Source organism: Cetorhinus maximus, chromosome 9 (genome assembly GCF_964194155.1).
Source record: "Cetorhinus maximus chromosome 9, sCetMax3.hap1.1, whole genome shotgun sequence".
Classification (NCBI taxonomy): domain Eukaryota; kingdom Metazoa; phylum Chordata; class Chondrichthyes; order Lamniformes; family Cetorhinidae; genus Cetorhinus; species Cetorhinus maximus.
The window spans coordinates 54,158,971-54,171,594 of NC_135887.1; the positions used below are offsets into that span (position 1 = coordinate 54,158,971).

Genomic DNA, 12,624 nt, shown 5'->3' on the forward strand with positions numbered 1-12,624 from the left:
GGAACAATAGCTCTTTCAAAGAGCTGGCACAAGCATGATGGGCTGTATGATTCTATGAATATAGATCTCAAAAAGCTAGTAGCTTAGAGCACTCAACTACATTGACTGTTGGCGTGATTACATAACAAACCTGGTTTCTGTCAAGTTCACTGATTTTAGCCAGGGTGGCAATATTGGTGGCTAAAAATTGCACTTTAGTGCCCTGCCTGATCTGTGAAACGGGCAAAAAATAATCAGCAAGTTTCCTGGTTGATGATATTCATTGTCCCTTAAAATTAGGAAGACGGTGAATCATGGAACTTTATTCCAACACAAACAGGGAAAGGGTGGGAAATGTGAGAACAGAAAGAACTTTTTAATGTATATCATAACTCTCAGGAAATCCAAGGCTTTCACAACCAAAGTGGGGTTTATGAGTCACTGTTTACATTTGTTTGTTTAAAAGACTAAAATAAGTACAGACTTAAAGAAGGTGACATTTCATCAAGTTTAAGTGACATTTCATCAAGTAAATTTGAGAATAAATGAGATTCACAATCAGACCAGTTGTGATTAATTTGGAAATAAGCACAACAGACCAAGTTTAAATAAATAAAGATTATAATTTTTTCACAGATTTTACAGTTCATAACTTATGAATTGTCAAACTTCAACAATTTCATCAAACCTAAACTTAAAAAACAATTTGATATTAAGAAAAGCTAATGGTTTGATTTCCATATCACAGAGAGAGAGACAGAGAGGCAGACACAGACAAAATACATTCAAATTCGACAAACTGTTTCCATTAGTCAGTATGCACCCCAAATATAACTGCACTTCGGTAGATGGGTCATTTTTACCTCCCCTGGAGTTTTTCAGAGTTTGGTTTGGTTGCAGTTGTGACAACAATAACCCAAAGATCTTAAAGGGGGGTAATTCCTTGAATGTGGGAGAAGTTTTAACAATTTTAAAAACATGTTGAAATAGTTACACATCATCAGTTTGAAGCTTTGTAATGAATATATTGCTTTCTGTATCAATATATTGTTACCACTTTACAAAAGTACCATTTTACATATCAACTTCTGTGAAGATTACCCATCAGGGAGCTGCTCTGGCTTTTGATTGATAGGAAATATTTGCTCCTTGATCTGGAGCCACTCCAATTGGGTCACATAGGACCCAATAAAGAAATAAGCTTGATGTTTATGCAAGTGTTTTTTTTTCAAAAAGCAGCACTTTCTTCATAGGTATCAAATTCCAAGTCGCAAAATCATTTACCCAAATAACTCAGAAGAGCTGGAACTGGTTCTGGAACTAGTCCAAATTAGTCTTACCGGTTATACTATCTAAAGACCCAGTGTGAAATGAATCTTGAAATCTTTGCCATTGGAAACCCTCCCTGTACCCAAGAAAACAAACAAAATATTGACTCCCCAGATTAAATTATTTTATGGTGGTCTGCAGGCTTAAATAGAAAAGTGCAAAGAAAAGTAAAAGTGTGGAACAAATGATTGGTCCCAAAACCGAGGTGCTAAAGGATAGTATCTGGAAACAAACATACACACAATTAAGCTAAACTGTCACTTTTAAAATAATGTATTAATCTCTAAACTGGGAGCCATTTGCTTCTTTGATAGTTGTGCTAATGAAATCTAATTAAGGACACTGATGGCTTAGAATCAAGGGTTTAACTTTTGGACAGAGTGCTCATTTATGCAATTTGTTCACAAAATAGTTACAAGTTATACTGTAATATCGGATATATGTAAGACAATACAAGATCCAATAAATTTACTTTAAAATAAAATGTCAGAAAAACAATTTTGTTAGCAACTGTTAAAAGACAAATTAGGCAGAAAACAGGGTTTTGAACAGGGTCTACCGTTGCTTCAAACTTAATCAGGAGAGAGAAAGAGACAGAGCCTTAAAGATGTAAGGAGAGAATGAAGAAACAGGGTCACGTGCAATTAGTACAAGATAATGAGAAAGCAAGAGGTGTTAAAAATAAGAATCACTTTGAGGTTATAGTTGAATCAGAATGTGATATGTTGTCTCTTGCTTTAAGATAAAATCCAAATGCAGCATAGATCAGGAAAAGTTTTTCCAATTTTTGTAACCCTTGTTCAAATTGGATGATCACCTCTTTAATTTACATTTTACAGGCCATTTTGTAGCCAGTTTTCATCTGCTAGTTAGATTGCTGGGATCTCAGTTTCTTACCAGTGGACTTCTCACCTGCAAAACTACCGTATGCCTAAAATAGAGCACTCTCCTCAATTAACAAAAGAATCTGCTATCTTTGAAAGAGGGCAAAGTCCCATTAAAATGCCCTAATTTTCTAAAAGTAGCCTGTGTATTGTTATAGATGATGACTGATCAGGGGAGTTATATTGTCTATATGGAGTCCCTATGTTTTAGCTTAAGATATGGATATGTGATATTGCTCACTAGTGCATCTAATTCACCGTTGACCATTATTCTCACATATGCAAATGAAACAAAATATTTCCTGTCCAATGTAATAATTCCCTTGGGTGGCATTTCCACACACCACTGAAAACCTCTTGAGAAGATGATTCAATTAAATAGATTGCTTCTACAACTCCTTTGAATCAGGTGCATATCTGAAATACCAGCTAATATATTAGCATGGTGGAGGATTGACTAAAACAGGAAACAAGAGTTGGGATAAATCGCTCTTTTTCAGGTTGGCAAACTAGTGGGGTGCCACAGCAATCAGTGCCGGGGCCTCAAATATTTATGATCTATATTAATGATTTGCATGAAGGCACTAAGTCTATTGTAGCCAAATTTGTTGACGATGACAGGTTGGAAAGCAAGTTGAGAAAGATACAAAGTCTGCAAAGGGATATAGATAGGTTAAGAGTGGGCAAAAAATTGGCAGATAGAATATAATGTGGGAAAATGTGAGGGTGTTCACTTTGACAGGAAGAATAGAAATGCAGAATATTATTTAAATGGAGAGAGACTGCAGAATGCTGCAGTACAGAGGTACCTGGATGTCCTTGTTCATGAATCTCAAAAAAGTTAGCATGCAGGTACAGCAAGTAATTAGGAAGGCAAACAGAATGTTGGCCTTTATTGTAAGGGGGATGGAGTATAGAAGTAGGGAAGCCTTGCTATAACCGTACAGGGCATTGGTGGCACTGCACTTAAGAGTACGATGGACAGTTTTGGTCACCTTGTTTAAGGATGGATATACTTACATTGGAAGTTCGGCTGATTCCTGGGATGAAAGGGGTTGTCTTATCAGGAAAGGTTGAGCAGGTTGGGCTATTTGGAGTTTAGAAGAATGAGAGGTGATCTTATTGACACATAAGATTCTGAGAGGGCTTGACAGGGTAGATGCTGAGAGGACGTTTCCTCTCTTGGGGGAAATCTAGAACTAGGGGGTAGTGTTTAAAAATAATGGGTTTCCCAATTAAGATGGAGATGAGGAGGAATTTCTTCTCTCAGAGGGTTGTTAATCTTCTAAATTCTCTTCCCCAGAGAGCAGTAGAGGCTGGTTTATTGAATACATTCAAGGCGGAGTTAGGTTTTTTGGTCTACATGGGAGTCAAAGGTTATGGGGGGAGAGGGGGGGCAGCAGGCAGGAAAGTAGAGTTAAGGCCACAATCAGGCTAGCCATGGTCTTATCAAATGGCAGAGCAGGCTCAAGGTGCTGAATGGCCTACTCTTGCTCTTATTTCATATGTTCTTTATAGCTCAGGGCACTCTGGGTCATCTGGACTCCTGTCACTTAAAGCACATTTTAAAATATGCTAAATGCCAATACGAACGACATTCACTCTGCTCTCCCTGAAAGAGGGCAACCTTCCTTTCAATTCTTAACGGTTGAGACATTTAACAATCTTGGGGACCCAGATAAGGCATACACATCCCTTGTCAAAGACAGTGTGGAGAAGTGGGCCTCTGGTTTGTAGAACCAATAACATTGCCTTGCCGAACTGAAAAGCTCAGTATTTTTTTTAATCATCTGATTAGCAGCTTCTCCGACAAGGCAGTCTGGCCCAGGTCGGACACACGGCCCCCTCTACCCTGCTGAAGTCTGTACCATCGCTCACAATTCATCTCTGCATGCCTATCTTATCGTGTGACGTCAACACCATTGGAAAAGTGAATTATCCAGTATCGGTTTTTAACCCGCTGACCTCTGTAGAATACCTCATTGGACTTTTGATTCTGGATTCTAGAACTCATGCGAAGCAATATTTATTTTCTTTGTGGTCTCTGTACTGTAAATCTTTCTTTTCTCAATTTTTTTTGCTATCTGAATATGAGGAGGACATTGCGAACCCTCTTTTGCAAATAAAATAACCCTTTAAGTTCACCCTATCTTAAGCTTGCTGTGAGGTTATTATAGAAAATTGGATCACACCAAAACCAAGGGGTTAGGAAATAAATAGAGGGAAACAAATATAGAGGGAAACAAATCAAACACCTTTCTGTTTATGGACAGGTGGCGAGAGGAGAAAGTGTTTAAATTAATCCCTCCTTCAGTCCGTAACATAATTCAGTTACTTTAATTTGACTTGTTGATTTGAATTTCTCTCCAGTACAAAATGCCCTCTGCTATTTTGTTTACATTGGTTATTCATATTACTGGATAATGCAATTTTTATCAGTATTCAGTGGCAAGGATTTTATTCTCCCCAACATCAAAAAAAACTGATTTTAGTCCAACTCTCCAATCTTGAGTTTCCAGTGTTGTGAAGATTCCCAGTCTTTGGTTAACAGGGCAAGATCAGAGCTTTTCTTCAAGACAACAGAATCTCCGCTTTAAACACATCAAGCTGTGGGGTAGACTGAACTCAGGAAACTCATGTTTGTGGACATGTAAGGGAGGCTGCCTGCCAGATTGGTGAATGCCAGGAGCAGTTGAAATTGCTATTTAAACCTTGGGATTACATGCTGTACAAAGCTATATAAAAAAGTCTATGCAACTTCTTCAGATCTCATTGTTTTTAAACAAATTACAGAGAAATGTTTAAATGTCAACCCACTTAACTTGTTTTTCAATAGTTATAAATTCTGACGGCAGAACTGCTTGTGTGTGTGCAGTCAGCAATCTCAGCTCAGGGCAACAAAGAACACATTAATACCTGTCTTATTTTAGAAAGTTGAAAAGATTACTAATTAGGTTTGCCTTTGCGTCACCGTGCAATCCTGCTGGCAAAGGAATGGGTGGAAGTTCTGATTAACGACAGGTGAGGAAAGGAACTTAAAAAACAAGTAGTTCCTTAGCACATATGTGGCAAATGGTGGTCTCTTGCAGCCTTATCTTCAGAAGACAGATTTGCCAGTGTTTCAATGGATTTTATGTACAGATCATTTTGTAATACCTAGGCAAAATTCTAACTCCAGGAAGGGAAAGCCGAGTGCAAATATGAGCAACACAGAGGTTTGAATTGGCTACTGGTTGGGAGGTCAATCTTTTAGGTCATTAATACAGCTCCAGCCGTGTGCCAAGAGTGTTGAAACAAATCTTGGCTATATGGTTAGCAAAGTGCAATTGAAAAAATATCAGCCTTAAAGCAACACAAAAGTCTTACAGCCTGGGTGGGGGTGGAGGGCGGTGGTGGTGGTTGAGACGCGAAAGGGACTACCAGTCTAAATACTTCATTAAGGAACAGATAATGGGCACTGGATCGTAGCCATCCAGGTAGATTTCCACATATGCTGCAGTATGGGCATCTAATTTCAATGAATTTATTCAAAAGTTTATACAGGACAGTTTGCTTCATGCCAACCCACTGATGTTGTACACCAGTTTCATTGCCATCCACCAGGTTCAAGCCAGATTCTCAAGAATGCAGATTGACAAAAAGACATGTCCTTGTAAGGAGGACTCTTTCTAAATATCATCCTATTGTATGATGCTATATGTCTTCTCTCCAGCCATTTTGCCTTTTGTTACAAAAGGCTCAAAGATGGTTTCCAAGCTTAGCAAATTCACGCCGAGCTGTTTGGGGCCAGAATTTTACGGCACAGAAGGCCATTCTGCCCATTGTGTCTTTGTCTGTAGGAGCAATTTACCTAGTGCCTCTCCATGCCTTCTCCCCATAGCCCTGCACATTCTTTCTGTTCAGATCATGACCAATTCCTTTTTGAATGCCTCGATTGAACCTGCCTCCACCTCACCCTCAGGCAGTGCTTTCCGGATCCTAACCACTTGCTAACCATGAAGGATGATACTGCGGGCATGAAATAAAAACAGAAAATGGTAAAAATACTCAGTAGGTCAGGTAGCATCTGTAGAGAGAGAACAGGGTTAATGTTGCAGGTCAATGACCTTTCATTAGAACTGGATGAAGTTAGACAAGTAATGGGTTTGAGCAAAGGATGACTGGGACAAGGACAAAAAGGTCTGTGATAGGATGAAAGTCAGTGAGATTGAATGACAGCAGAGTTAGTTTTACAGGGCAAAAGGGAATGGTGATGGGGCAAAAAGAAACAAAAAGATGTGCCGAGAGCAGGTGTTCTATTAACTGAAAGCAAAAATAGGAGAAAAACTGAAACATGTGAAGAGAAGGAAACAAAGTGGGGGCAGAGTTTACAGTTTGAAATTGTTGAACTCAATGTTGAGTCTGGAAGGCTGTAAAGTGCCTAATCAAAAGATGAGGTGCTGTTCCTCCAGCTTACCTTGAGCTTCGCTGGAACAGTGCAGCAGGCCAAGGACAAAGATGTCAGCATGAGAACAAGGTGGAGAATTAAAGCAACAGGCCTCCAGAAGTTCGCAGACTGAATGGAGATATTCCACAAAGTAGCCACCCAAGAGAGAGTAAGAGACCAGAGGGAGGGCTTCAGGTGGAGGGAGAACATTGGAGATGGGTGAAAGGGTCCATTGAGCGGGGGAAGAACTCCTGGCCAAAGAAGTGGGCGCAGGGATGAAGGTGACAGAAGAGGAGCTCAATGTCATGCCGAGCTTGAAATTTATTAAGGTGGGGAGTAAAGGGATAAAGCTGAGTCCTTTGCTAAGGACAAGTCATTCAGTGTCAGAGCGAGGAAGTTCAGAGGGTATTGTGAATACGCAGCAAGGGATAAGATTAGGAGGGTGGGGTCAGAGGGAAGTGAAGGAGAAGAGATCTGGAGGGGCACTGGTAGCCATGAGCTGTTGGAGCTTGCGATCCTTAACTTCTGAAAGAAAGATTTTGTTAAAGAGTTGGTGAGTTGAAGGGTGATATTACGTCCTGTTGATAAAATTTAATACAGAGAACTGTGAAGAGATGCATTTTGGGAGGAAATATTAAAAGAGGCAACATCAACTAAATGGAACAATTTAAAGGAGCGTAGGCCTGGGCGTGTATGTACACAAGGTGCAGCACAGGTTGAGAAGGCTGTTAAAAAGGCATCTGGGGTCCTTGGCTTTATAAATAGAGGCATAGAGTACAAAACCAAGGGAGTTGTGATGAGCCTTTAAAAAACAGGGGTTATGCCTCAACTTGTGTAGTGCACCCAATCCTAGGCAAAACACTTTAGGCCAAGATCTTGGACGGGGTGCAGAGGAAATTTACCAGAATGATATGAAGGACATCAGTCAAGTAGAGGCTGGAGAACCTGGGATTCTTATCCTTACAGCAGAGAAGGTTAAGGGGAAATTTAAAAAGGGTTCAAAGTTATGACAGGTTTTGGTAGATAGGGAGAAAATGCTTCCACTGATAGGAGCAAAAGGATTTGAGGTAATTGACAAAGAATTCTAAAGAAGGGAGTTGAAGAGGCTTTTTTTAAATATACATAGCAAGTTATAATCTGGGATTTGGAATGCAGTAACTTTCAAAAATTTCAACATTTTCAAAAATAATTGGATATTATGGGGAAAGAGAGGGAGTGGAGCTGGGCAACCAGTGCAGACACAATGGACAGAATGGCCTCCTCCTGTATTGCAAAATTGTATGATTTTACAAGCGCAAGTGCATGGAGACTTCAAAGAGAATAAAGTGCTCTTCACCCCCCACCTTCTCAGCGTGGATTTCATCCCAGTTGATGGATCAAATCGTACCGAAGTGAAGTGTGACGATTGCTACAAATGCCCCTTATACAGAAATCAATGCATTGATTGCCTGTCTTGGTTTGGAGATGCTGTAATATGGTGCTAAGGTGTGATGACCGCCACCTTCTCTCACTTGATAGCCCATTTTTCAGGATTGTGGATAAAGGACGCCTGGAGCAGAATTTTCCCCTTGTCGGAGGGGTTGTGTGGGGGCGGGCGGGTACGAACCTGATTGGCGCCCCCCGATTGGGTCCGCACTGCCGTTTTGCGTGGGCAGGCCAATTAAGGACCGCCCAGCGTGATGCACACCTGGAAGCGCTGTGCGCTCCCTGTGCGGGTGGGGGTGATTCCCTAAGTCGGGGCCTGTGCTCTTTCGTGCGTGCGTGCGAAAGAGCACAAAAATCTCCCTGAGGCACGCAGGTGCCTCAGGGAGAGAAGAAAAATAAAGGAAAGAAAATATTTTAAGACATGTCCTCTCATGTGACAGTGTCACATGAACTGGGGCATGTTAAGGAACATTAATGAAAAACTTTAATTTATAAAAACTTCATGAAACCTCATCCCGCTTGTGGATGAGGTTTCATGATAAATGCGAAGGCCGCCTGGGCTCTTTGCCTGCCCGCCAACCTTAAGGTTGGACGGGCAGCTTATTTAAGTATTTTAATTCATTTTTAACAGGCCTTAATAAGCCTTCGACAGTTCAGCGGGCACGCAGCCGACTCAGCTGCATGTCCGCCAAACTGGAAATCTAAATGATACGCAGTGACGTTAGGATGTACGTCCAACATCACCATGCGTCATTTTACGCATCGGCAAGTGGGCCCTGCCCGTGCTCGCCGACCCGAAAATTCTGCCCCGGTATATCTGCCATTATGTATAATTATGTTGTGGGTTTAAAAAAAAAATGAGCTGGAGCACATACTTTTCTTACAAAATCTGACCTCTACATGAAGATCACGGTATGCGCTAAAGATTTCAGTGCAATGTTCCCATAACAGTGTGCCGATATTCAATTCCTTATTTTGTGCAATCACAGGTAACAAGTAAACAAAGCGGAATTAAGCTTAAATTTATATTTCTAAATTTGAAGACTACAACAGAACCAAAACTGAAAAACACCTGTAAAAATCCATGTGCATAGTACATGGGCTGACTATATACAAACGTTATATACAGAGAATCACAAACATATTGCTGCAGCAATACCCATGGCTCTGAAGTCAAACAGCAGTAACTCTCATCCTTCCCAAAAAGCAATCTGAAGCAGTTATAACTTACGCCTTGCTCAAATGGAGGATATGGAAACATGTGAAATAGCAGCAGTGCAAGTGAGGGAGATCAGGGCCTGTTGGCTTCTCTCTCATGCTTTGACCTTGGAATTTACCCCATTGGGCCAAACTGGATTCCAAATTTTCCTAAGGACTTTAAAGCCAATTATTTTAAATGTTCCTTTCCCCTTTGAGTTTATTTTTATATAAAGTAAAATGTTTCCCTTCTCCATGTCTTGATCTTTCCATACCAAGAATTACCTGCAGCCAAAGGGCAGGTAACTTTGACTTTACCTTCCTTTCACAAGTAGGATGAAAGACCAATATGATCTAGAACAAGACCTTCCCCTCCCAAGCTGCTGTAACACACTCGTTAAAAAGACCGCTGCAGCAACTGAAACAAGTAGTCAGTCAGTCAGCCCACTTATGTTCTCTCCCTGGATTGCAGAAATTCAGCACTGCCAGTTCAGATTAATGAGGTTGCATCTTACACTAACTGCGGTATAAACGTTAAGCAGTTCAATCACAGCTTTAAGATGATGCATTGCACAGGATTTGGAAAGCCCCGAAATGTGGCAGGCACCTGAATCAGGGCTTTGGTGCAAAGTCTTCTTACTACCGCTACAATTCAATCGCTGCAGTTGGAATAAGAGTTGAGATTTGCTTGACTGTTTCTTTCAGTAATGATTTATCCTTTGACACCAATTACTGAAAATTTCTGGAACTAGATGCAGTGTTTTCTGTTTAACTATCATTATCCACCAGCTTGTTCTACTAGGCAACCTACCCAGTAAAATTAACATCCTTCCTCAATACTAGATCCCCCATTTTTCCTCCAAACTCAGTGCAGTTGTATTTAACTGGCAGATCAACACAAATTAATATGAAGCAGACACTGCTGATTATCAATAATAAAGGCCTGATCACAGGGTACCAGTTCATAAGGGGGCATTAGGGACAGGGCAGGCTGGACCAGTGAGAGAGAAGCAGATGGACTATGCAGTGAGCAACACCAGGTTACACTCTGATGCTGATCTCCAGGTGCTACAAAAGGTTAATCGTTGATTATTCCATACCCATAGGACAGCATGTCTAACACTGGCATAACTCCTATATTACATACTTAGTTACCCATTATCTCTGATAAAGGGAAGTATTTAAATAGGTTCAAGACAGGGTCGGAAGAATTCACAGCCAGCTGAAACCGTAATTATAGCATCAAGAATATAAGTATAGGGCACAAAGATCTTCAAGTGGTTTCTATTCATTTTAGATTCTTAAAAAAATATGGCAGTATGGCTAAACATCCAGCTGTGGAAGAGATTTAAAGTACTACGCAACCAGAATACCAAACTTAGAAAACTTTCCAAATAAAATACATCAAATAAAAGCTGACCAGGTGAAGTTTTAAAGAATATGATCAAGGGTATGGCACAACCCACCAGTACCATTTAACATTCTGAATTAACCATTACTGTTAAATTCTGGTCCAGTTCAGTTCTATAATTTCCGCAGACAGGCTTCGTACTCCAAAGATCTCCTCTTTTATCTTCTCTTGGGTAGTATTCTGCGGAGAAAAGTCAACAAGGAGCTTCTGGCCTGGTGCAGGAATTGTCACATGTCCAGAATATTTAAGGTGACGGATCACAGAGATCTCTTGCACTGTCCACTTTACTGATTTCAGATGTAATCCACAAGACAATTAAAGACTCGGTGCTCTCTTCTGCCCACTGCTCTGCAGGCTTTTCATAACATGAAGCTTCTGTAGTGACACTTAAACCCATTATTAACACACACTCTAACAGTGGTTCAACTCAATGAAATCCAAATAGATTGCCCACAAATCAGTTCTAGAAAATAGTTTTGGATCAGAACAGTCCATTGTACAGAAGCCAAGGTAGCCACTATACATTTTTATTTAAAGAGGTGTAAATGCAGTGACAGCCATGCTGATAAACTATGAGGATCCTGCAACTGGTATGTTTCTCAATACAGTGGGTTATTAGGCACTGTAATGGCTGCCATTCAGATTTGAAAGAGTTCTGTTCTGGAAACAAATTACATGCTCCAGCAGGCACCTGGTACAGAAAACCACCTTTTGTCAAAATTGCACTTTGCATTGTGTTTAAAAATTTAATTATTTTCTTGTATAGAAATGAGACTTTATCTCTTCTTAGTCAATTTACATTCCCTTTCCCACAGAGCCTGGTCAAAAAACTGACACTTTCCAGTGGCATTTGGGACAAAAAAAAATACATTGGCAATGTAGCAAGCACATCCCAAATAATTCACCCGTGACTGCATTTTTTACTCAAATCTATGATTTGACAAAATTAAGATGAGTTTTGTCATTAGTTGTGAGGCTTTTATTAAATTGCGGCTGGACCACTACTGCAAAACATTTGTATGACAAGAGTTTTTCTTAAAAAAAACACCCACCTTTTGGCTGGCCGAATTTCCAGGAATCACTCCATGCATCAAAACTGTTCAAGGAGACTGAATGGTTGTCAGTCTTTAATGAGTGAACAGAAAAAGGTGGAGATGTTTATAAGGGCGTGAAGACTAATGCATGGGATAAAGTTATTTTTTGGAGCCTCTACAGAATGTGAAAAGCAATAAAGGGCAAAGTGTACTTTTTCCAAATTACAGGACTGAGTAGATTGATCATTCACCAAATATTTCAACTACTTGGATTCCTTGAACGTGGTTATCTGCATAGATCAAAAAACACCTCTGACAGGACGCACCAGCAGAGCTTTGTGGGATTCTTGGAACAGACATTCAGGGACACCACCCTTAGAGGTGTGTCAGCTTGGTGCCATGGTCAATAAGGCAAGGTTTCCTCTTCATTCTTTGCTCTCAGTTACTACTGATAATAGCACTGTGATGTCATCTGGCTTGCCACCTACAAAAGAAGTTGTATTTTAAATGTTAAATTATTGATGGTGTTAAGTGGTCTGCCTGAAGATTGCCAGGTGTTACAGTGGAGTTACTCAGTTGATTAACACTTAATGGAGCAATGGCAAAATGGAAAGCTGTGGTCACAAAGTGAAATATTCCAGAGCCACGAAAACATCTGTCTCAACACTTGATCCTCCTGTCACACGTACACACAAAATATCAAGGAGTAAACTTCTACAACACAAAATCAGTGAGTGAACATTGAAAAAAAAAATCCTCAGTTTAAAATTATGTCCAAAGAACATCCTGCTGATAAACAGTTTAAACAGGGCTACCATCTCAACAAGCCCAAGCTGGTATGTTGAATCTGGGTTGTTGCCCTGTATGGATAATAGAATTGAGCTAAAATCTGCACTATATGAACACGTGTCTGCGTTTCAGAAATTGGAGCACAGGGGC

The 12,624-nt window shown here is 40.3% G+C and overlaps 1 protein-coding gene across 2 annotated transcripts in view; it reads right to left on the bottom strand.

Moving 5' to 3' along the window:
* Positions 1–582: 582 nt before the first annotated feature.
* LOC144684661 (protein phosphatase PTC7 homolog) overlaps positions 583–12,624 on the bottom strand; it is a 140,349-nt gene continuing 128,307 nt past the window's right edge. For both annotated transcript variants that reach the window (XM_078548739.1, XM_078548738.1), the window contains exon 6: positions 583–12,169. In XM_078548739.1, coding sequence (XP_078404865.1) covers positions 12,111–12,169 — 59 coding nt within the window. In that variant the 3' untranslated portion in view covers positions 583–12,110. The remainder of the gene's footprint in view (positions 12,170–12,624) is intronic.